The 25,082-nt window shown below is 36.5% G+C and overlaps 3 protein-coding genes and 1 pseudogene across 5 annotated transcripts in view; 3 read left to right on the top strand and 1 right to left on the bottom strand.

Annotated features, from left to right (window-relative positions):
- Positions 1 to 142: 142 nt before the first annotated feature.
- ptgr1.1 (prostaglandin reductase 1, tandem duplicate 1) lies at positions 143 to 4,180 on the top strand. Its single transcript, XM_079442917.1, has 9 exons — positions 143 to 238; positions 420 to 546; positions 625 to 670; positions 862 to 921; positions 1,365 to 1,532; positions 2,694 to 2,967; positions 3,077 to 3,182; positions 3,391 to 3,509; positions 3,653 to 4,180. Exons 2-9 carry the CDS (start codon positions 441 to 443, stop codon positions 3,761 to 3,763), a joined length of 990 nt encoding a protein of 329 aa, XP_079299043.1. The 5' UTR covers positions 143 to 238; positions 420 to 440; the 3' UTR covers positions 3,764 to 4,180.
- Positions 4,181 to 5,016: 836 nt separating this feature from the next.
- LOC306881162 (prostaglandin reductase 1-like) lies at positions 5,017 to 7,168 on the top strand (annotated as a pseudogene). Its single transcript has 6 exons — positions 5,017 to 5,249; positions 5,330 to 5,385; positions 5,873 to 6,055; positions 6,165 to 6,432; positions 6,513 to 6,581; positions 7,058 to 7,168. The product of its transcript is annotated as a prostaglandin reductase 1-like (transcript).
- Positions 7,169 to 8,865: 1,697 nt separating this feature from the next.
- Positions 8,866 to 12,696, top strand: txnb (thioredoxin b). The gene is made up of 5 exons (XM_079443028.1): positions 8,866 to 9,297; positions 10,454 to 10,558; positions 11,092 to 11,157; positions 12,057 to 12,122; positions 12,216 to 12,696. The coding sequence occupies exons 1-5, from the start codon at positions 9,274 to 9,276 to the stop codon at positions 12,276 to 12,278; spliced, it is 324 nt and encodes a 107-aa protein (XP_079299154.1). The 5' UTR covers positions 8,866 to 9,273; the 3' UTR covers positions 12,279 to 12,696.
- svep1 (sushi, von Willebrand factor type A, EGF and pentraxin domain containing 1) overlaps positions 12,584 to 25,082 on the bottom strand; it is a 69,435-nt gene continuing 56,936 nt past the window's right edge. The window contains exons 39-49 of one of the 2 annotated variants that reach the window (XM_079442593.1): positions 24,785 to 25,013; positions 24,520 to 24,675; positions 24,154 to 24,217; positions 23,860 to 24,033; positions 23,551 to 23,727; positions 21,115 to 21,309; positions 19,806 to 19,976; positions 18,180 to 18,275; positions 16,303 to 16,398; positions 13,743 to 13,836; positions 12,584 to 12,936 (exon numbers count right to left, since the gene is read on the bottom strand). In XM_079442593.1, the coding sequence (XP_079298719.1) occupies positions 12,891 to 12,936; positions 13,743 to 13,836; positions 16,303 to 16,398; positions 18,180 to 18,275; positions 19,806 to 19,976; positions 21,115 to 21,309; positions 23,551 to 23,727; positions 23,860 to 24,033; positions 24,154 to 24,217; positions 24,520 to 24,675; positions 24,785 to 25,013 (1,498 nt within the window). In that variant the 3' untranslated portion in view covers positions 12,584 to 12,890. The remainder of the gene's footprint in view (positions 12,937 to 13,742; positions 13,837 to 16,302; positions 16,399 to 18,179; positions 18,276 to 19,805; positions 19,977 to 21,114; positions 21,310 to 23,550; positions 23,728 to 23,859; positions 24,034 to 24,153; positions 24,218 to 24,519; positions 24,676 to 24,784; positions 25,014 to 25,082) is intronic. The other variant, XM_079442594.1, reaches the window with a different exon arrangement.

Raw genomic sequence — 25,082 nt, 5'->3', positions numbered from 1 at the left:
TTTTTTTAGAAGATGGAATAATGTTATAATACATTTTAAAATGGTATAAAAATATTATGGTATAAAAAACATTAAGAAGCGTCTTCTCTGAAGATGATTGACAAATCTGGTCGGCCAATCAGATAGATACAAAATGTCACCTGATTAAGATGGTAGGCGGGCCTAAAACAGTTCTCTGCTGTGTGCGCAACTGAAAATATAATAGAGAAACAGAGCATTTGTGGGTATAGCATAACGGGTATGTCTACTAGGATATTCGTGTTAAAGTATTATGGATATTACATACTGTTGGACCGCTACTTTGTATTGCTAATGTGATTTGTGAGCAAATCAATTGTGTTTCATGGAACGGTGTGGTTTTGAAGGCTACACAACTTCATACTTTTCGTGCGCAATATTATCTTTGTTTACTTTTACAGTTGCTTTCAACAAAAAGAGTCATGGTTCAAGCCAAAACCTGGGTTCTGAAGCAGCACTTTGAGGGCTTTCCTAAAGACACCGACTTTGAGCTGAAACTAGAGCAGCTCTCTGAGCCCAAAGACGGAGGTTTGTGATTCTCAGATTTCATCTTTTTCCCATGTTTGCTCTGTTGCATACCAAGTGGCATTTATTCTTGTTCTTTAGAGGTTCTTCTAGAGGCAGTGTTCCTTAGTGTGGACCCTTACATGCGGTGAGTGCAAAAGCTGTAACGTTAATTAACAGGTGCATCAACATCTGCATTTAAGGTTCTTTTGACATTAAATTAAGTCATACTCGTCCTGTAAATTATTCCTTGTTTGGTTTGTTGTGAATTATTTGATGCATTACTACTTTTCCCTAAATATACTATTCCTAGTTTTTTGTCTATTTAATTTCTTCTAGACCATTCAGCCGTGTTCGAATGCAAGCAGGAGATGTGATGATCGGAACTCAAGTTGCCAAGTAAGAGAAATAACAATCACTCTGTCCCATAACAGCTGCAACTGACCAACTTTCATCTGCTCAGGTTCTTTCCTCAACATTTTGAGAAACCATGACCAAATGCGAAGTTTCCAACAATTTGGTCATCATTACAAAACAATAAAGCATCTGTGACACATTAACAGGCAATGACCGTTTTTGTGTAATTAACATATCAGGAACTGGCAGAATGTTCAAAGTAGTGAATGTTTATATTTTAAGATTGCAAATACTTTTCAAGACCAGTTAAATAACATATGTTTGTGTTTAGACAATGCCCTTTTTAAATGAGAACATGCCTCTGCTTCTCCTCCAAATATTTTGGATTTGAGTGTTTATAAACCACTTTTCTGCCTTTATTGTTTACCTACTTAATGTGATACTTTGATTTACAAATTAACTATCTTCTTATATTTTGACTATAGAGTGATTCAAAGTAATAATCCTTCATTTCCTGTGGGCTGCCATGTGGTTGGTCGATGTGGTTGGAGAACACATGCTGTGTCAGATGGGAGCGATATCACCAGAGTCTTGGACGGCTGGCCTCAGGATGTCTCCCTCTCCCATGCCCTTGGAGCCATTGGCATGCCAGGGTAAAACTCTGCTTCTTTCAAACCCACAATTGTTTCTTTTCCAGATGGTTTTAGAAGGTAGGTCAAACGCTTAATCGACTTTGATATAGTCATTTTCTGATATTTCATTTAAAAGTCGATATGGCTTGACTTCTGGAAAAAATAGGTGTGTATTGTAAATCACTTATGGCTTTACGCAACAAACATTTGTTGCCCACAAGTTCTCTGCTTTGTGAGATTTATTTTGGATCGTTTTTAAACATCTCCTCAGAAGTGTTTTTGGCTGATAGCAAATGGATTGTGTTCTTCTTTACTGACTGTTCACAAAAGAAGGCATAGCTTAAACAGGAAGCATCCAACATCACAGAATTTAGTTTGTTTACTACTTTATTAATCTCGCAAGGGGAAATTGCACATCACAATTTCCAAGGACTTCACAAATATACATTACAGCACATATCAAAAACGAATCACAAAAAGAAACATTAATACAAAAACTTCCACATTGTTGCAAATTGCAACAATACAACTCGCACCAATACATTTAGTCATTTAGCAGGCGCTTTTATACCAAGCGACTTCTAAATGATGACAATAAAACATGCTTCATAGTAAATTCAGCCACTTATAAAATCTGTTGGTAGTACAACACATTAAGAGTCCTTAATAAAATTCAAATTGCAAGTACAAATGGCTTCTGGTACAAATGTAATATACCATTTAATAAACTTTACTAACTTTAAACTTTATTACTTAAGAAAACTTTCAGGCAGAAAAAAAATAAGACACCGTAAATGCCCATTCACACCACGGACGATAACAATAACGATAATTACTGTATAAAATTTTAATAATCACGGATGAATTTGTTGGAATCCCTTCCAGACAATTTTTTTTCCAGCTGATGAACCATAAAAAGATTGACAGCCACCCAGTTTTGAGACACTTGAGCATTTAAAATGGGAAATTACATTACATTAATAAAAACCAGAACCTTATTGTGCATTGGTGTGGCTGCTAATATTATTATAGTTATCGTTCATGGTCTGAATGGGTGAAAAATTTTCCCTTTTCAGCTTATTTACTATAATACTTGGTCCTCTTTGAGGCACCACACATAAATGTTATATGATAAAATGATACATCAGTGTATAATAAATTACATTTAACTGTGCTCCACAGGTTGACAGCACTCTATGGTTTGGAGGAGGTCTGTGCCATCAAACCAGGAGAAACCTTACTGGTGAATGCAGCCGCAGGGGCCGTTGGTTCTGTAGTGGGTCAAATTGCCAAACTAAAAGGTTGCAAGGTTGTGGGTTCAGCAGGAAGTGATGAAAAGGTGACATACCTAAAAGAACTGGGCTTTGACCAGGCTTTCAACTACAAGACTGTCTCCTCACTGGAGGAAGCGCTGAAGAACTCTTCACCTGAAGGATACGACTGCTACTTTGAGAATGTAAGAATTAACTGGTACTAGTTGGTTAATATTTTATGAAATTAATGCTTAGCCTTTAAAAAAAAAAGACAACTTGACAATCTCGATTATTCAAAGATTTGGTTTCCAGGTGGGCGGCCCATTTTCGAGTGTTGCTATTGCACAGATGAAGGCATTTGGGCGCATTGCTGTATGTGGAGGAATATCACTATATAATGACACCACTCCACAAACAGGTTTGGTTAACCTCTCATGTGATTCTCGTTTTAACCAGTAGAGGGTGTTCTGAGTGACCTTTACACTGTAGAATCAATACTTTAGTATAATTAACAATTCAAAAACTGTTTGGTCATTTTTAGTGAAACATAAAAGTAGACATGAAGAATTGGGAAGAAGTAGACTTTTGTCCATTTGCAGCAGTGATGATGTGTATTTGTCTTTTAGGTCCTTATCCACACCTTCAGATGATTTTTAAGCAGTTGAAAATGGAAGGTTTCTTGGTAGGCAGGTGGGAACATAAAAATGAAGAGTCACTGAAGCGAATGTTGACCTGGGTGCAAGAGGTACTTCAGAATGCTTGGTTTCCTTGAAAAATGCTAGTTTGGTTATTACTGTACAATGATTTATCTAAATACAATTATACTTCATCTCGGTAAATATCATATATTGATAATGATGTAGATTCTCTTGATTTGGTTGTTTACAGGGAAAGCTGAAGTGTAAAGAACATGTTACTGTTGGCTTTGAAAACATGCCTGCTGCATTCATGGGGATGCTGCAGGGAGAAAATATCGGAAAAGCCATTGTTAAAGTCTAATGGCTGTTCAGTGGTTTGCTCACGAAGCAACAATCTTGCCCTTTTTGTTATAGATACTGCATTAATAATTGTATATTTTCATGTTGTGTCCCTTTTTGTTTTACAAATAAAGTGTGTTTTTGTACACAAGTGTCACAATTTCAAACATTCTCTAGGACAGATATGCATAAAACAGGAATAAAATTATACTTGTTCTAATATTAGAAGCATCAAGGAGATTTTGATCTCAAAAGATTAACGTGTATAGGCCTATTTAGTCTGTTGCTCAGCATTATTCAGCATTTGTAAATTCTGTCATTAAAAAACTGAGCTAGATGAACTACATGAACAACAGCATATCAATTATTAACTGTCTTTGTGTGTGATCTTTTTAATTACTTTTTTTTTTTTGCAATAAAAATATTATTTGATTCATTATCCTTTGAATCTGTCACTGTTGATAAGGGTTGCAAGTTTTCCACAATGTGTGAGTAAGACGGATACAGACAGCTTAAAAATTAATGTAAAAATAATTTGTCATTTTTACTGCCTGCGCTGGGTGTTTGGTGGTAATGTACATTGACACAACACAAATATCTGTCTGAATATCTTGTGGCTATTTATGAAGGAACTGTAGTTCATAGTAAATGTTCATGAAGGAGAGACAGGGTCATCTTATGTGTCGGGCAAAGAAAATATGTATTTAATCCATGACAAAATGTGTAGTAGCTTTTGTTGCATTGATTAAGAATATATTCAAATACGTTTTAGAATAACATTTCATTTTAGTGGTATGTGGAATAATGATTTCGATTTGGGTCTCTGGGTAGGATCACACTGCTTTGTTATATAGAATGACATGCAATGTCATGGTTATGAGGACATTTCAAAGTCATCCTGACTGCATTAAAATTTCCTCTAATATTTCTAAATAGCAACAGATAAGAAAATCATTAAAGATTCTCTGATATTTCTAAAAATAGCAACAAATAATAAAATCATTCAAAAATATTTTAATATTTAATGCAGATAATACAATTTAAATATTGAAAGTCCAAGGTAAACAATATTCAGTGTGCAGGTGAGATATGTACCTCACACATAAATAGCAGTACAGACTACAGAGGTTAAATTAATCTGCAACATCATTTATGTCAAAGATGTTTTGTTATGCAAGAGTGTTCATTATCATCACTACAATAAAAGCAAGCTCTGTTCTCTCTCAAAGCAACTTCCAGTTTGAAGAGCTCTGCCTGTGCAGCTTCTGTACAATCATGGTTAAGGCAAAGATGTGGATCCTCAAAAAACACTTTGAGGGCTTTCCTAAGGAAAGTAACTTTGAACTGAGAGAAGTTGTTCTGCCAGAACTTCAAGGAGGTATGGGTAATTCATATATTTGTCTTTTTGTATACCTTTGCTATGCCTCGCTGATTTATCGTAATTATTTTTGCTTCAGACGTGCTTGTGGAGACAGTCTATTTAGTCTTGATCCATATATGAGGTAAAGGTGGCTCCACAGTCTCTCTACTGAATGAAATTCTATGTGGTGTGTCTAGTAATTTAAAATGCCTCCTGTTGATTTTGTAGATCTCTATAATGTGGATAAAAGAGGGGTATGTTCAATGTGGAACTCAGCTGGCAAAGTAAGGAAACTAACAATTATTATTATGTATATTGTAATGTATAATATTGTTACATTTTATTTACACTTTTTGTTAGTCACATACTGTAGTTTCATTTTACTTAGCAGAACATTTACAGAAACAAAAAAAGCATGCTCAGTGGTGAGAAGGGAAATAAATCTTATCCAAGAAGACTGTTGGGTAATCTGAAATATAGTAATATGCTATCAGAAAATGTCTAGGCAACTGAATCTGTTGCTCAAGCGGGTCAGCTACTCATCAGTGTGGTTTAAGTTGCATGCACTGATGAAGACACTTTCACTTAAATGAGTGGAAAAACATCTTAAGCAACAGAGAAACACAGTTTACAAAAACTGTAGACTTTTTAGATAATTTGCATGTTTATGCAATTGCATTAGTAAGTTAAACCACAAAGTTGCATCTACGCAAGGAAACAGGTCTGTTCATAACCAAAAACTTCTTAAATATCTTAACTCATGTCTGGCAGGGTAGTGACGAGCAAGGACCCAGCATTTCCTGAGGGATGTTATGTGGTTGCTAATTGTGAATGGAGGACACACACTGTAACCAAAGCGAAGGGTCCAGCTGGGCCCATCTTGGCCCGTATAGTTTCCGAACGGCCCAGTGATATTTCACTGTCCCTGGCTCTTGGTTCCTTGGGGATGCCTGGGTAATGTAATCACGACTGCTATAAACGATGGCAGTGGCAATTCTTTTTTTATTATTATTATTAAAATATCAGATATGTTTTTCTAAATCCTGTCTCTTTTATCCTCTAGTTTAACTGCTCTGTATGGTCTGGAAGAGGTGTGCAAGATACAGCCCGGTGAGACGATTCTGGTGAACGCAGCAGCAGGTGCTGTAGGTGCGATGGTGGGGCAAATCTGCAAGATCAAAGGCTGCAAAGGTTCAGCAGGATGTGATGACAAGGTGGCATACCTGAAAGAGCTGGGCTTTGACCAGGCCTTCAACTACAAGACTGTCTCCTCACTGGAGGAGGCGCTGAAGAACGCTTCACCTGAAAGATACGACTGCTACTTTGAGAATGTAATTGACATTATATGTGTATTTGTGTCTAAAACACAGTCTGCTACTTGTTAACAAATCTTTTACTTAATGTTCTTTAGGTGGGAGGGCCATTCTTTACTGCAGCACTCAAAAACATGAAGCCAGGAGGTCGTATGGCTGTTTTCTATGTGAGCCCCTTCAAGGGAAAAAAGTCACATTTTATTGTTAGAAGATACTAGAGAAAAAAAAAATACATGCTTTTAAATTGTTACACTTTACAACCACTAGAGGACAGTATAGGATATGAAAGATATGAAAAATCTAAGCAATCTAACATTAAGCTATTGTTTTTGTTCTGTCTCACAGGTCCTTATCCTCACCATGAAATAATTACACGACAACTGAAGATAGAAGGCTTTATGGTGAGATCTTGGCAACACAAAGACGATGAATCTATCAAGAGAATGCTTAAATGGATTAAAGAGGTAAACTGCTTTAGAAATGAATCATTCTGCTTTCAATCAGTGAAATGGGATGAACTTAATCGTTACACCTATCATTACACCCTTCATTAGATAATTGCCATTACACAGCATATAACAACACCAGCCTGTGAATGAGAAAGAGAACTGGTATGTAGACACATTGAATTGTTTTCTTGTAGGGCAAACTGAAGGCGAAGGAAGTGGTCACTGTTGGCTTTGAGAACATGCCAGCTGCGTTCATGAGGATGCTGAAGGGCGATGGACTTGGGAAGGCCATTGTTAATGTCTGAAGCATGCTTAGAAATCCATCTGTTGTGTTTTTACATAAAATACAATATCATTTGACATACATAACTCATTTGGGTGACTTGAATATTTGTAGACAGAAAAACCTAGTGTAGTCTGTTTCTGTCTAAAGGTTCAGGGAACCAAATGAATCCTATACTTGTCCAGTTTTTTTTTTTTGGTAGTAGAAATGTTGTTACAAGTAGTGTCACTATTTTGAAGCCTTTCACTTCAATATGTTTACAAATAAAACCTCATATTTATGTTGTATATGGTCACCGCTCCAACATGCAGATATTTTGGTTACTCTTCACAGGATTCAGTTAGTTATAATGAAACGGCGTAACCAGACAAGTTTCGCAACACATTTACATGTTCTTGTTGTTGGGGCTAAACCTGTAATGGAGCCTTCTTTACTTGTTTGAAATATTTCATGATTCCAGGTGTCTCTTGAAGGTTGTGAAGTAGACACAAAATCGCAGTAAAACATGTTTGTTCATGAGCAGACATCTTCAGTTACTGTCTAGTACAAAATAATGTAAATCGAATGCTTAACAAAAAAGTAAAGTACATTAACATTAAGTATAAAATAAGTTGATGATTGCATTTTACGGCCACTAGAGGACAGGGTTAAACAACAACTGGACATGAATTCAAGAGAACGTTTTATTTGGGACCATATCTATAAATGAGTTATTTATTACAGACGTGTGCTTTCAAGATGAGGATATAAAAACAGGTTGTCTTAAGGACTGGCTTGTTCAACAATGAATCTACAAAAGCAGAGGATTTGAGGCTATGAGTCACAGTGATTCTCTATAGTGACTAAAAAAAATCCAAAAGAGCTTCATTTTGATTTTATTTACGTATTTTAATAGGTTGAAACAATTGCTCTTGTTTTGTATCTCTCTGGTTTTATTACCTCAGCTGTTTGCCCATTATGTATGATTAGTCATTATTATTGGTTTTGAGAACATGTCAGCTGCTTTCATACATAGGCATGGCAAGGCAAGGCAAATGTGACCCTGGAGCACAAAAGCAGTCTTAAGTCGCTGGGGTATATTTGTAGAAATAGCCAAAAATACATTGTATGGGTCAAAATTATAGATCATTAGGATATTAAATAAAGATCATGTTCCATGAAGATATTTTGTAAATCTCCTACTGTAAATATATCAAAACTTCATTTTTGATTAGTAATATGCATTGCTAAGAACTTCATTTGGACAACTTTAAAGGCGATTTTCTCAGTATTTAGATTTTTTTGCACCCTCAGATTCCAGTTTTTCAAATAGTTGCATCTCGGCCAAATATTGTTCTATCCTAACAAACCATACATCAATGGAAAGCTTATTTATTCAGCTTTCAGATGATGTATAAATCTCAATTTCGTAAAATTGACCCATATTTCTGGTTTTGTGGTCCAGGGTCAGACATTGTATTTATAGAGAACAAGTTTAACACATAGTTGATCCAAAGTGCTTTACAATAATAAAAAAAAAACAATTTAAAAGAGAAAGGAGGGGGAGAGAACAAAACATATACAGTTTTCTTCGGTGATAATACAGTTTGTATGTCTAAAAACCTCTAAAAGCTGTCAAAAAAGACATTGAATGTTCTTTGTTTACTATTTGATGCACTAAACACATGCAAGAATGTGTGTGCAAACAAACACTTATAGTAATCCACCACTACTCTCGGTGACGTCACGTCGCGTACAGTAAAGCAGGAATCTGTCAAGTCATTCTGACTTGCTCATAGCAAAAGAGGGATTAGTGATGGTCTTTCAAAATAAATGAGCATGTTTCACTCCTTATATGGATTACTTGTAAATATTTATGTCACAAGCTGCGTAAAACGTACGTATATCGCATTTACTGAGCTTTATGTGCTGATTATATATATTTGTAGGGTGTAGTGGTAGGCGGGGTTACAGAACCAGTGGTAGGCGGGGTTACAGAACCTCATAATTCTATGATTGGTCCGTTGTCTTTATTGAAGGCGGGGCTACGGGCAGTGTTCATATACGGCGCTGATGACGCGCGCTGCTACTGAAGCAGGAGATTTCAGAAGAGGTTACACAGTAGACAAGTAGAAGACGGACATCAAAATGATTATTGTAATTGAGGATAAGGTATGTATTTAATAACAATATTTTAGCTGCTACCTTGACATTGACTGTTAACTCTTAATAGGTAATGTATTATGTTTGACTTCTGATGTCTATGAAGAAAATGTATTCGAATAGGTTAATAACTTTAATAAAAATAAGTTTTTAATGTTGATAAAAAATAAGCTAGAACTGTTTGTTTTTTGTTTTACGAAACGCTGCTTGCGCGCGGAACAAATGTGGGCGGAAACGTTTACAAGAAAGATGTATCGGTTTCTAAGAACCTAAAAGCAGAATACAGTAATGGAAAGTAGAAAACGAGAAGTACATTTGTTCTCCGTTACGTTAAACAGGAAAAAAACGTACGATTTAATAAGTGGCTGTTAGTTAGAAAGTGTTTGCTTGTTTTACCTGATCTGATTCAAATCGGTTCTTTCGAACAGTTCATTTCAGAAACTGATTCAGTGGTTGTTTATTTTGTCACGGCACAGTCTCTGATATAAAGTCTGAAAAATGCTTAGAAATCCATCTGTTGTCATATTACTCTAATGTTTTAAAACGTTACAATAAAGCCACGTGGAGGGTGCGTTTGTAATTTATTGTGTTACTTCACCTTATAAATATATAATTAAGTCTAAATATAATTGCTATATATTTATATAATTTTCATGAACTTGTCAATAGGTTCATTAAAAATCAGACTCTGTCCATCGGTTGTAGGCTACTCAAACGTGCTCCTTCTGAAGTGTTTTGGTTCTGAGGATCAAGCATTAATATACACGCAGTTCAAACATGATCTACATTAAATTGAGTTCTGATGCTACTTACAAAGTCTTAAAGGAATTTAAACAAATGCAATAAAATCCATCACCATTAAAATGTTGCATCAGATATTGATTTACAATAAATTAGTAGGCCTATTTGTTTGTTTTGCTTTCGGAGTAATTTCACTAAAAAGGATTTGAGTTGTATTTCAGTATCTCAAATAGAAAGCAAAAGCTGTGTCACCCCTTTCTAGTCATAGGCCATATGGCTCTTTTGTAAAAATTTGAAAGTCTCAGTCACTCTGATTAAACCATAGCATTATGACTCATCATGGCCCATTTCAGTGAACCTCAGCAGGAAAGAATGTTTCATGCCAGTTTGGAAACTGAATAAACTTTTCCTCCTCTCTCTGCAGTCTGCCTTCGACAATGCTCTGAAAAACGCCGGGAACAAGTTGGTGGTGGTGGACTTCACAGCCACATGGTGCGGGCCCTGCCAGATGATCGGTCCAATCTTTAAAGTGAGCATTCATGCACTGCTGAATATGTCACTGCATCCGAGATACAGAGTGGCATCTGGAGCTGTCATGTTTCTTCTGTAGAGGCCTCCGGAATCACCGGGAGTGGCTCTGTTGTTGTGCTGTGTCGGCAGGGAAGCTTCCTTAAGAATTAAAGCTTGAATCATTCACAGAATGCAAATTAAACGAAAGGCAATCCTGATAAAGAAGGGAGGAATACAAGACAAAAGACTGCTGATTCATTCCTTATACATACATTAGACAATACATACTGAGATTGTGGTGTTATTGACAACTAAGCACCAACCTCAGCCACATAGGCCTATGTAACCTACATAAAAACCATGTTTTGTGCTTGATCACTTTTACTTTTACTCAGTGCACACATACATTTGTACCTGGTTTAGACAACAAAAGCAAGCATATGCAAATTTTCACAGATGAAACGGAAGGAATGAAATATTAAGTTCAAAGGAAGTGCTTTGATTGCGAGCTTTGTGGTTTGCTTTTTACAACCGCCTCTTTTCCCTCCACAGGCGCTGTCTGAAAAACCAGAGAATGGAAATGTCGTGTTTCTAAAGGTGGATGTGGATGATGCACAGGTTAGTCACCTGGTGTCTTTTTTCTCTGATGAATGCACTTGAAAGGCTAGATTTCTGAGCCAAATGAGCAAAACACCCTTTTCACATAGATTCACCATCTGGGTTTTACTGTGTTACTTTCATTTGAATACTGGCCTCGCTATCTCCCTCCCTCCCGTAGATGAAGATGCCAGGTGTAGTATCATGTATTTGGATACTCACAGACAGCCTAACCTTTTGTAAGCGACCCAAACACATTAGAACATCCCAGCACACCCGGTTGCTGTTCTCCTGATCGGCTTTGCTGATAGTGTGTTATTTGATTCACGAGATAACGCTGAGAAAGGATATTGGCTGTCATTCAGTTTTATCAGAGGTAGATTGAGGCAGTGACAGCTAGTGTTTGTAACCATAACAACATGGGTAACCATCAGAATTGTCCCATTCTATTATTACAATGCTGTGCTGCAAAGCAGATGGGGGACGGGACGTGTGTGTATTCGAAAGCTGAATTCTTGAGACATGTTTGCGACTTGTTGAAATGTCATGTTTTTTGCCTGACATTTAAATCGCAAGGTAAGGATGGCAAATGTGAGCCGAGCGTTTGAAGGTGCTGATAACAGTGCACATATTCAGCGGACATTTTTGTGACTGATTTCAGGAATTGCACCAAGCATAATTTAAGTCAAGATAAAATTAATATGAAACAAATAAATTTTTTTCTAAATGCATCAGGGATTTTTTTTTTTTTTTTATTTCGATAGCCTTCGAGTCCTGCTGTGGAGATAATTTCATCCTTGTCTTACAAAAGTGCTCAGACTGGCTAAGCAAAATGAAAACACACTATTAAAGATGCTTATCATCACGTAGACTGAATAAACCCTATTCAGACCTGATCTCCACTCCCTCTTTCTCTCTAGGATGTGGCCACTTACTGTGACATCAAATGTATGCCAACATTCAATTTCTACAAGAATGGAAAGAAGGTAAAACATCATGTCTGGAGGTTTTCTGTTCTATTTCCGTGATCTTTTGAAGTGTGCTGTTGTGCTGTAACTGATTCGGCTTTTTTTTCCCAGATTGATGAATTTTCTGGATCAAATCACGCTAAGCTAGAGGAGAAGATCAATATGCATAAATGAAGAAAAACACAAAAACAAACCAACCACTGTAATAACTAATAAATCATTCTCAACCTCTTAACTCATTCTAATTTTGTCTGCTACATTTATATCCTGTTTTATTTTATATACAGAAACAGAAGACTTTTTGTTAAATATTTTGGCCCTCTATAATGGCTCTCTCAAATGTATTTTTTGGGGGGTTTGTATGAAATTAAAACATTAAAGGAAATGATAAAAGTTGACTTTTACAACGTTCTTGTATTGTGCTGGTTGTATCAAATTGTATACATCAAATGTTTATTAGTCATGTGAGACAAGCAAGTAGAACAATCTGAAAGTTTAATTGAGAATTCTTCAAAATTAACTGTGAGAATGAGAATTACAGTTTGTTTTTATATAGTTGTGTTGTTGTTTTAATAAAAACATGAAAAGAATAGTTTCTATACATGTACATTGGACAATCACATCAACATTTTTACACATCGTACAAGTTCATGTATATAGCAGCAGCATATATTTAATACTGTTTCATTTCTACATGAAAAATACAGCTTTAATTTACAAAACCACTTAGGACTTTCTGAAGGAAAGAGAAAATGTGTTGACATTACGCCATTTGTTCCAACACATTCAGACTCGTACTCTTGTAGTGTGAAAGTATCCAGGTCTTCTTTTTCTGAAAGATAATAATTAATAATCAAAGATCTGCTGAAGACCGTTAAAAATTCTTTTTGACCCATATATTGCCACCATAACTAAATAAATTTCAAACATTTATGACAGCACTTGCTTGAGGCATTTGAGGTCCATTTGCTTGTACAGTTCAGACAGACCATGAAAAAGTATTTAAGCTCATTTGAATCTTAAATCAAATTTAATCTAATTGTGAATCACTCTTAACCTGCAACGAAGGCTGCAGCATCTAATTAGCTGAGGGATGCGGGTATCAAGCCGACTAGCTGGAAACGCTAATAGCAAAAACTGTCAGATCAATAGTACTTTACTGAGAGAGTGTATTTGCACAATAAAATCCTGACAATGGTATTGAATCAGTGATATACAGATCGAAAAAAGGAAATAATTTAAAAGAATGAATCATAATAGAAATGGCAGCAGTATCCATTTCTTATCCATCTGCTCATTCAATGATTGGATTGAAACCAACTGTAGTGCTCTGGGATATGTACGCTTACTGTGAGAGATATCATGAAACTAGGTGTGTCTGAGGCATAAATTCACCTAATGGCACACACGGCAGAGTTCAGAGAAGACTGGTTCTTATCTGTATTTACGTAATAGTTTCCTTACTCATCTGTCACAATCACCAGGAATCTCCCAGCTGAATGATTAGTTCCTTGTAATATGATGGGGAAGTGACTGTGGTTAATCAAATGTTTCAAAATGTTCTATGTAATGTGCATGTATGCACATGCATATCTTAATATGAATACGATACATATACCTAGTCTGTGTGTGGCTTACCTAGAGCAGTCATATCCTCCCCATCCATGACTGCAGTGACACCTGTTAGGTCGGATACACCGGCCTCCATTCAAACACGACATGGAACACACCGCTAAGAACACACATAAAAAAATACTCTCATTAGCCAATAATCCAGTGATCTGGATCTTAAATGTGGCGACTGTTTTAGCACATCTAATCACTTACATGGAAGCTAGTTCCATCTGCAGCCAGCACAATAGCTAAAAGCGGACTCAACATTTTGAGTGGACCTTTTGTGTTTCTGACTTCTGATAGGATTATGTTCAGTGAGCATATCTCCAATGTATTGAGGTCCTAGGCCACTGAGTGATTTATAAACAAGTAATAATACTTGTAGCATCACGTTCTTCAATGCATTTACTTGCTTTATATAATTAACTTGCATAATTTGTCTGTCTTTGTATGATTATCATGGTGTGTCTTTCTGCTGGAGTTTTAAAGAAAAAGGAGAGGAACTACATTGTTTTACTAACACTTACATTCACAGTCTGTTTTGGAGCACAATCAGATGGGTTCTTAAAAGGGAACATTTAACCCCCTTTAATTTCAGAGGAGTCAAGCATTTCTAGAATTCCTCTTTGCCCTACAGACCTTTGTCCTGACATGAATCAACACCGGTCGAAACAAAACACAAAGAGTCTGACAACAACAGCAGAATGAAAACCAGTGAGTAATCAGTAAAACCTGTAGAACAGACACTGCAAGTAACATACAGCAAATACTGTACTTGAGTATGCAAAACCAAATCAAGTTTGCTTTAATGTATTTGATCAACTCAGCACGTAGGTTTGTTTGTCTTGGTGCTGGAGCTTAAAAGACCATTAAATGCATGCAGTTACAGTCCTGCTGGTGGTGTTCTCAATAAATATAATAGTTTCATTGAGAAATGTAAAAATAAGATGTGTGGTATTGTAAATGTGTTCTTGTTCTTTATTAGTCATTCATTCTGCAGATATTCATGGTATTGTGAAAGCAAATGCATCAATACACATCAATATGTCAAAGTAAACCTTCTGTTTCAGCAGTTAAGACTGTTCAAGTTAAACTAGGCAAAAACAATATTTTAGACTTAAATGGTGACATAAAATCTGTTTAAATATATAAAATATTTTAAACTTAATTTAAATTCAGGTTAATGATAAATGAAAAATGTATATATTTTATTGAAATATAGTGAATTTCTTATAATACACATATTGTAATGTTATAATATATTTGCTATAATACAAACTGTATGTTTTTAGATGCTGGTCATCATTTCTCTGAATTTGTTTTCACCTATTACATGTTTTGCATTTCACTTAAATAGTCATGTGGTGTGACTTTTATATTTAATTTTTATATTCTATGTAGTCATAAAATTAAATGTAGTATAAGTAGAAAATGCTGTTTAAAATAACTTAAGGTAAAGTATGGTGTACACACTACTCTTATATCAACTACCCATATGTGTTTTGTTTTACTGCTTGGGCTCCTGGGATCTACTGCATATTACTATTAGAGTCTGTTGTCACAGGTGTTGCCTAGCAACAACGCAAGTATGACATAGGATGACCCCGGGAGAATGAGCCCTGGCCCCTATCCCACCATGAGGTCCTTCTGTCTGTAATCACTCTAATCACTGCACTCCACTCTACTTCTAAACTCTTAAGCTTAATCTGTTTAGCATGATGTCTTTAGTTAATGGTGAGATATTTCCCTAAATAGCAACTTTTATAGTTGAACTAAGACTTATATCTTCAAGATCACAGATAGCTTGAGAGAAATGACAGATGTTCTCTAGACTTCATAACTTGGCTATAATTAAATGCTCTGAGGTTATCACTAACTGTGTTTCATTCATCTCAACTTGTCAGGAGTAAATAAAGCAAGTGATGTTCCTACTTCCTCAAAGTTGTAGAATTGTTATTTAATTACTCATACAAGACCGACAACATTAGAGGCTGCTCTGACTAGTTAAAGGGATATTTCTCCAAAAATTAAAAATCTGTCATTAATTACTCACCCTCATGTCGTTCCAAACCAAGCTCGTTTAGCATCAGAACACAAATTAAGACATTTTTGATCAAATTCGAGAGCTTTCTGACCCTGCAAAGACAGCAACGCAACTAAACAGTTCCCAGGCCCAAAAACACAGTAAAGACAAAACGCAATAAGGACATCGATAGTCAATGTGACATCAGTGGTTCAAACATAGTTTTACGAAGCTACATTTTGAGTTCAAAGAAAACTAAAAAAACTACTTTATTCAACAATTCTTCTTCTTCGAGTTACCGTCTTCTGCCAGAGTACCATGACACATGCATGTGCATTAATCTGCTTGTAATCGTGTTTTCTATGTCAGCAGCATCACTCACATGAACAATGATGTTCTGAAGATGAACGAAGGTCTTGGAACAACATGAGGGTGAGTAATTAATGACAGAATTTTCATTTTGAGTGACTGTCTCTTAAACTAATCTGCTACTAATCAACATTTATGTAATACATTTTCTCGACGACTATCACAAGTTATTATACACAAACACACTCTTACCATTATGGCAGCGTGTGCCTGTCCATCCGGTTGGACATTCGCACTGGTATGGAGCTACACAGCGTCCTCCATTGAGACATGGTAGGATGCAGATCGCTGCAGTAAAAAGCACATGCAGTATGAAAGTGTGTGACTTTTGGGTTGAAGAGATAATAGAGAATAATCTACGGTGGCCGAGAGAGCTCAACGCGCTGCAAATAGATAAAACACCTGCAAATAAAGAAAACAACTTCCTCAATTTGACAACACACACGCTGCAAATGCTCACAACACAACCAAAAAAAGAAACGCACTGCAAATAAAATGTATAAATGCGTTTCTTTATTTGTTTGTGTTGTGAGCATTTGGACAACCTGCTGTCAAACCGATAAAGATGTTTTCTTGATTTACTGGTGCTTTGTCTATTTGCATGTGTTTTCTGAAGTTGCAGCACGTTGAGCTCTCTCGGCCACCGTAATCAGAATAATCGGAGTTAAGTCCACTTTTTAAAGGGGTCCTATTATGCTCTTTTACAAAGTCTTGATTTTGTTTTGGGGGTGTACTAGAACATGCTCTCATACTTGGTGGTTCGAAAATCGCATTATTTTTCACATAATTTACATTATTACAATACCTTTCTCCCCAGCCTGACACAAACGGCTTGATTAGTTCCGAAGGTCCGCCTTCCGAAAAACTAATGTGTTGTGATTGGTTAGCTGCCCCAGTGCATTGTGATTGGCGAATGGCTTAGACGGCGTTTCAGTATTGCCCTGCCCCTTGCCAAAGCAGCAAGTTTATCAATATTGCCATATCAATTCAGACCCTGAGAATATTGAACAAAAGAATCGCGCAGAACCTTTGTACATACGGATATTGCAAGACATATTAAAGTGGTAACGTTATTGTTGTTGTGTAACACCTTAAAAATAAATGCATTTACTATGTACAGATAAGTGCAAAAGTAATATTTTTTATGTTTATTGTTCTTTAATTCTAACATTATAACATGAATTGCAGTGAAACTGTTATACAGTTGAATTTACTACCATAGTCCCACAGAGTTACACTATTTGTGGCAGGCATATGCAAATTAATTCTCTGCCAGCGGGAGGCGGTATTGAAGCGGGGGAGAGCGAGGTTTCCCCTGTAACGCTGTACACAAAGCAGAGCTCCGCTCACAAATGCTGCTTTATCAGACATTACATGCAAGATGAAGTGAAAATTAATTTCTGAAGACTGTCCGGTTTCCTTCAGAAATACAGTGATATAAAAACACCCGCACCGGGTTTTGATTTTGAAACGTGCAGTGCTCAACCAAGCATTCTCCCCATCCCCCAACTATTCGAATTTCCGTAGGCGGGGGTTTATTTTAATGATATTCTAATAGGCCACTTTGTGATATCACAAATACAGGAAAACAACTTTGTAGTCCAAACGAGCCGTTTGTTGTAGTTCTTGAAAAGGGATTTAAGAAAAGAAAAAAAAAATCTCCCTTTGGAGGGGACTTTGAGATTTGTTACTTTGTAGATCTTTTTATGTCCAAACATACACACTACACACTGACTAAAATTCAAAAAGGGAAAAAGCATAATAGGACCCCTGTAAAACTTCAGGATGAGACGAAACATTGTTTAAACCACTTGGTCTCTTTCCAAACATTCATTTATAGACATTCACACCACACCCAGCAGTTTTGGTTTCCTGAGGAAGAAGTAGTGAAGCCAAAGAGAGAAATGCAGCTTTGTGTATGAGGTGACGGTTAATAAGCAATGCTTTTTAAGAAACCATTGTGATGCATGCTGTTATTGACCCATGAAATGTTGCCTTAAGTAATGGACTGCTCATCTATTTTTGTGAATGCTGCTGCCATTATCATGCATGATTGTGTGTGTACTTACGCTCCTCACAAAATCGTCCCATCCATCCCTCTGGACAGGAGCAAGTGTTTGGTCTTTGGCACACACCTCCGTTCTGACATTGGAGCCAACAGACAGCTGTACAAACACACAAAACACGATTGATACGCGATGAAACTGACACAATCACAAAAAAGTAGCAGTACAATCACGCTCCTATCAGAATTCCAAAATACCACACAAAACATGCAGCATTCAAAGACGAACCAGATGTTAGATGTTAAGACCAGTGTGAAACTCCACTGATCAGAATTAGTTTCTACAAGCACCCAGACCAAACAAGCCAATGACTCCAAAGACTGAAAGAGAGGCTGAGTAGGGTTTACAATGTAAAGTTCAATGTTAAAAATATCACCATGCCAAAAATTAAAGCAAAATTATCATGCTTGTTTGAAAGAGTGACATTCACACCAAAGCCTATCTCTATAATCTCTGTGGGACAGTGCTGTTTTTCAGGGGCTATTATAAAATAATTTCTGGTCATGGATTGGTCAATATGACATTCTATGCTAAAATATGCAATAAATAACATTTTTGACATTAAGTAACTGTTAGCTCCATACTGCTGCATAGTGACTTCATTTTGACTTTGACATTTAATGACGTCATTAAAATTGTTGTTAAATTATTTAAAATAATTATAAAATTATATTTTACAAGGAGCTTGAGGCAGTATTATAATGGAAGGCAAAGTCTTATTCAAACTTATTCAAAGTCGGTAAGATTTTATTCATTATTTAATTTACCAAACATGCCAGTTAAGACTCACATTGATATAAAATTTATTTTTCAAACAAATTCAGCTCTTTAAAAAAAAATATTTTTAAAAAAGATTTCAAAGAATCCTGAAAAAATTGCATCACAGTTTCCACAAAAAATAGTAATCAGCACAACCATTTCTAACACTGATAATAAGAAATGTTTCTTAAGCACCAAAATGAAATCTTAAGAATGATTTCTGAAAGATCATGTGATAATGAATGGCTGCTGAAAATTTGAAATTAAAGTACAGTAAGACAGTAATGTTTGTGAAATATTTTGGTATTTTAAAAACCAAATAAAAGCACCCCTGGGGTCGGTTACATAAAAAGCTTAGACTAATCTTACAAATTAGTCAGCTTATTTCTTTTCTTTAGTCAATTTTTTAATTCAGTTACATAAAAACGTGGAATAGTCGTGGAAAAGTTGAATCCAAAAAATAAGACCGATTCCCCCCTGACTAGCTGCTACTGACTAATTCTAAGTCTTAATATAAAGGCTAAGTTTATGCAACTGGCCTCTGATAAGCATAAAACTTTTTTCAATAACTTTAAAAATTCTATTTACTATTTACAATATTTACAGAAAGGGCATGGAACGTTTGAGATGTGTAAATAAGTTTAATAAAACTCGACACCAAAAATGTTCAAATGTGGCAAGTTAATCTCAAGCCACTGACTAGCAGTGTGGCCTAATGTCACTGTCTAAAGTGCTCAGTGCTTGTGTGTATATGTGTAAATGTGTAAATGTGCAAGACCAGTCAAAAGGAGTCACAAGATTTTGCAAAGATGAAGAAAAAGGCTGAAGTCAGAACTCCAAGTGGGATTTAAGGGCAGTTCCTTGTGCTACCTTTGCAGGTAGGGGGTGGGGTCCAAGTGCCATTCTCCAAGCACACACTCCTGCTAGAACCCTCCATGGTGTAGCCTGCGTAACATGAGTACACCACCACATCTCCAAACTGGAACACTGCCCCACGGACTACCCCATTTGCCACGTACAGTGGTGGGCCGCAGGACACCCCTGTGTGTGATTAAAATGGACCGGACCAGTAAGTTAGGAAGGAAGATTCTCAGCATGGCTGAGCAGTCCGTTGAAGAACTTTTTGGGCCTTTCAAGGTTGGTTATGAAATGGCATTTTCATGCTCTCTCATTTCAATCTTTTTAGAAAATTTCACATTTCTTTTGTGTACCAGGAAGCCTAATTAGTTTTGGAAGCATACAAACAAAACAGGAGAGATCATAGTATCCTCCATATCTGATAATAGTGATGCTACAAGCAGTGAATGAAATTCAACAGGTGTCTCTCAGAGAGAAAAGTGAATATATACACATACTGCCAGGATCAGATTTCAGAAAACGGGTTGAAAAGTTTGCAAAAGATAAAAAGGAGTCAATAAATGTGTACACACGCCACCACGTACATCTAGTACTACGCATATCATACTGCAGAGCTAGCATGCAAAATGCCCAAGGATCAAAATATCAAATTATACAACACAATAAAGGAGCATTAATTAGCAATGAGAGAGTAGGCTTCTAATATTTTGAATGATAGCATGCAGAAGTAACACAGAGGAAAATACAGGTGAATGTTTCCAACAAAACACAGATAGTAGGGATACCATGCAATATGAAAAACAGCACTAATTGTGATGCTGCAGCCTGAATGAAGAACAAACGATATTTGTCAAATTTTACTCAAGCTGCTGCAATCAGCAGCTGTGCTTGAGTCAGTGCGATTACACATAGTTGAAGTACTTTGGCTCAAAGTCCAGAGTGTCTTAACCAACCACAATTTAGCATATTTCCAGCTCGCCAAATCAGGAAGTCAGTTCTCTCTCTATTTTGTTGATATGCAAGTTGTGTGTACTGTACGTGGTTTGGCAGAACCACACAGGATACATGGGATAGAGAGGTGCAGCTGAGACAAGTTAAAATATGCTTTAAAATATGACCCAAATGCATTGAAAAAGTATTTTAGATCTTCTCTCTGTGCTGATGATGAAGATGCCAAAACAATCTGAAATTAATTTGGGAATAAATTCTAGGGCAAAATGCTTTTGGGGCTATAAATTCATATATTAACATGATTTGTTTTTAACATATAAAACCACTTTAAAATACAGTAAAGGTGGAAATAATGAATGTTTGTACTCACTCTCACACACTGCACTGATGGGGGTCCAGGTCTGATCACTCCTGCAAGTTAAGGTAGCGATAACTTTTCCCTGGTTACCTTTGACCCGCTGACCTTTAGGACAACTAACTGACAGTGACTGGCCAACCAGGAAAACCGTCTGAGTAGCGTTGAAACTGCCTCCAGTCCAACCAGGAGGAGGGGGGCATGATTTGGCTGTGGGGTGGGGGGATAAGATTTGAGTCATTTACAGCATGTCTATTTTATCTTTAGATACTGTGAATGGAATTGATGACTAATAAAAAAACCCAGACCAACAATGAAGTCACATATTAATTCTTAGAAATGAGACATTTAGTTTGTGTGCTCCTTGTAGGAAAACAAGCTATTCTGGTATTTTACTAGTTAGGTTGTGAAATTACTTAACCAAAAATGTTGGGCAAAGTCTTGCCAAGTTTGCACACATAACAGAATGTCTGTTTTTGAAAGATTTGAGTGAACTAAAAACATCAATAAGTAAAGCCTATTTAACCAGTTAAGTCAGTTGAGAACCAGTTCTCATTTACAATGACGACCTGGCTAAGAGGCAGCATAAAAAGTAGGTACAATACAATAGAGTTACAAATAACACAATTATAAACAGTGACATAAAAACAAACAAATAACTAATAACAAGTACACTGATCTTGTACTATTGACTGAATTTAATTTTTAAAGGAAGGAAGAAAGCGAAATAAATGAGCTAAGGTTTAAAGTGAAAAGAACAAAGCCCAAAAGAGGGACGGACTTTAGGTATGCAAAAATGAATGAAACTACTAGAGCGCAGATTACGACTTGTATTATGAATATTAAGAAGTGACTGTAAATATGATGGATCTTTCCCAATAAGAGTTTTATAAATGAACAGAAACCAATGAATTTGTCTACGAGAATGAAGAGAAGGCCAGTTCAATAAAGAATACAAGTGGCAATGGTGAGTGTTAAATGAAGCTTCAGTCACAAAGCGGATTGCAGCATGGTAAATAACATCCAGTTTATGAAGGAGAGTTTTTGAAGCAGACCTGTAAACTACATCACCGTAATCCAAAATGGGAAGCACTGTCATTTTAACCAAAAACCGTTTTGAAGAATGTGTGAAAGAAGATTTGTTACGATAAAGAAAACCAATACGAGATTTAACCTTTCTGAGCAATACATTTTCAAATGACAATTTTCTATCAAGCCAGATACCAAGATATTTGTAGCATTCAACATAATCGATCTCAGAGCCATCCAATGAAAAAATTTTAGGCCGATTTTCAACATGTAATAGATTTCTGTTGAAACCCATGCATTTTGTTTTAGTTGTATTTAAAACTAATTGAAGACTAGAGAAAGCATGCTGGATGCGAGGAAAACTGGCCTGCAATAAAGATAATGCAGAGATCAAGGAAGAACTGAATGTGTAAATAATAGTGTCATCAGCGTATAAATCAGTGGCAATGGCACATATAATGTCATTAAGAACCTTAAGTGAAGCGGTAACACAACTATGGCTGGATCTGAAGCCAGACTGAAACTGATTAAGAACATTGTAAGTCTCCAAATGGTGCACAAGCTGCTTGTTGACCAACTTCTCTAATATTTTAGATAAACAGGGCGAAATGTTTATCTAAAATATTAGATTAATTAGATTAATTGTTATTTGGTCTATAACAATTTAGATCTGAGTTATGACCCCCTTTAAAAAGTGGGGTTACAGCAGCACATTTCCAGTCCCTCAGGAAAGCACCAGTTTGGAGAGAAAGATTACAAATGCAAGTGATAGGTGCTGCAATAATATGAGCTGATTTCTTTTAAAATACTGGATCTAATTCATCCAGTCCAGCAGATTTATTATTATCCAGGTTGAGCAATTCTCCAAGTACCTCAAACTCTTGTATCAACTGAAAAGAGAAAGAGGGGGGACCTAAGACAGGTGAATGCATAACATATGCCAAATTAACAAGAGAACAATTAGAAGTACCAGAATTATTAATTTACATTTATGCATTTAGCAGACGCAAGCGACTTACATTGCATTACATTTTATCAGCTCTTGCTTTCCCTGGGCATCGAACCCATGACCTTGGCATTGCTAGCGCCATGCTCTACTGTTTGAGCTACAGGATTTGATGGTATTCCAAAATTTTCAGGGATCAGGACCATTAACAGTCAAATGGTGTTTAAAATAACTCGATTTTGCCTGACTAATAGACTGAGTACATTTATTTCCTATAGCCCTATATGTTTGCCAGTCAGAGATATTATTCAGAGTTTTTGCTCTACGCCATTTGGCGAATGAGCTCTGACAGATCTGGACTGAACCAAGAGCTAAGACAATTTTTTACTCTAATCTTTTTAAGGGGGGCATTTAAAATACTTGTATTTAAAAGTCAATGAACAAGTGTGTATTGGAAATCATAGTGCATGACATACATATACAAACAGGGAAAGGTGAACTCCAGGAGCCGTTTCCCACACACATGATGATAGACTCTCCCTGCAGTGTGTAGCCTTTGTCACAGTGGAACTCAAGAGCGCGTCCGCTGGACAGGTTGTGCTCCTGCACTTTTCCATTCAATAAGTCTGTTATCCTCTCACAGCCATCTGGAACTGATAGTTTGTGTAGATGTACATTTGTGAAAAAGAGAAAGGAGGAGAAAATAATACAAAAGGTTAAACAAAGGAACACTGAAAGACTACACTTATTTAAAAACTAATGAGTGACAGTTTATGTATTCTTACATTCACATGATGGTGTAGGTAAGCTCCATTTTCCATCTGCTTGACAAGTGAGGTTCTGTGAACCAAACAAACTCAGCCCTGGATGACACGTATAACTCACAATACTTTGGTATGTCTGACCACTGGACACAGTAACTGCATGGGGAACTACTGGTGGAGGACCACATGACACAGCTAAAAACAAGAGACAAAAGATGAGTTTAGAAATCAAGCAGAACGATTTTGATTATAATATTAATAATAAATTAATTTTCTAACTACCATAGCATGCTTTGCGTTGTGAAAAAGTCTTACCAGCACACACTGGCTGAGTTCCACTCCAGGTTTTACCATCTTGACATGTCTGAACAGAATCGCCCTGGATGACGAGAAATAAGAATACATCATACATTCTCTTGGTTTTCTGTTATTCATCTTTATTAGAAACACATTCATTGGACAATGATTTGGAGGGAATATGGCATTAGTTTTGTTACAAAATAATATAAGCTTTGTTGACGCTGAATTTATTTAACTACATAAGGTCTAATGCCTGTGTTCAACTGGCCATTTTTTCAGTGTTTCCCTGCCTATGACCTGAGACACTGGGATAGGCTCTAGCATCCCTGCAACCTTACATAGGACAAGCTATGTGAAAATAGATGGATAAAAATATTGTACCTGTAGATCAAAACCTGGTAGACAAGTATAGCTAATAACATCTCCATAATTGTAGCTCTTGCCCTCAACCAAGCCATTGATAATGGGGAGAGGCTTCTCACAAATAACAGGTACACAAGACTTGGAAGAGAAAGGTGGAGACCATTTGCCAGAGACCTGGATCAAATAAAAGGTGAAATAACATCCAGAGATATCATTAGACAAAATTATCATCAAATGAAGCAAAGAGTGTCCACAAAAATGATCATCTTGACATCTAACTTACTGAACATTCAGATAATCCAGGTCCCTCAAGATAGTACCCTGGTCTACAGGAGATAATGATTGTTCCCCCTACAGGTGTGAGCTGCTTGCCTGTGATGACTACATGGGTGAGGTTAGCAGGCAGGCTGCAGGGTGAAGGTCGACATCTGACGCTGTGCTTGGACCAGGTGCCATCACTTTGACAGGTTATTGAGTCTGTCTTTGTTGCCAACTTAAAGCCTTCTTTACACCTGTGTCAGGTGTAAATGTTCAGTTTAAAGCACCTCAGCATTTTCATTTCTACTTAGTTTTTATTGGAT

This window comes from Barbus barbus, assembly GCF_936440315.1.
Source record: "Barbus barbus genome assembly, chromosome: 2".
Lineage (NCBI taxonomy): Eukaryota > Metazoa > Chordata > Actinopteri > Cypriniformes > Cyprinidae > Barbus > Barbus barbus.
Note: the sequence above shows the minus strand (reverse complement) of the source record. Positions and strands in the feature narration are given on the sequence as shown.

Coding starts and splice junctions, on each gene's coding strand:
- ptgr1.1 (XM_079442917.1), top strand. CDS start 441: ATGGTTCAAGCCAAAACCTGGGTTCTGAAGCAGCACTTTGAGGGCTTT. Junction 547..624: donor CTCTGAGCCCAAAGACGGAG/GTTTGTGATTCT, acceptor CTTGTTCTTTAG/AGGTTCTTCTAGAGGCAGTG. Junction 671..861: donor AGTGTGGACCCTTACATGCG/GTGAGTGCAAAA, acceptor AATTTCTTCTAG/ACCATTCAGCCGTGTTCGAA.
- txnb (XM_079443028.1), top strand. CDS start 9,274: ATGATTATTGTAATTGAGGATAAG. Junction 10,559..11,091: donor TGATCGGTCCAATCTTTAAA/GTGAGCATTCAT, acceptor TTCCCTCCACAG/GCGCTGTCTGAAAAACCAGA. Junction 12,123..12,215: donor TCTACAAGAATGGAAAGAAG/GTAAAACATCAT, acceptor TTTTTTTCCCAG/ATTGATGAATTTTCTGGATC.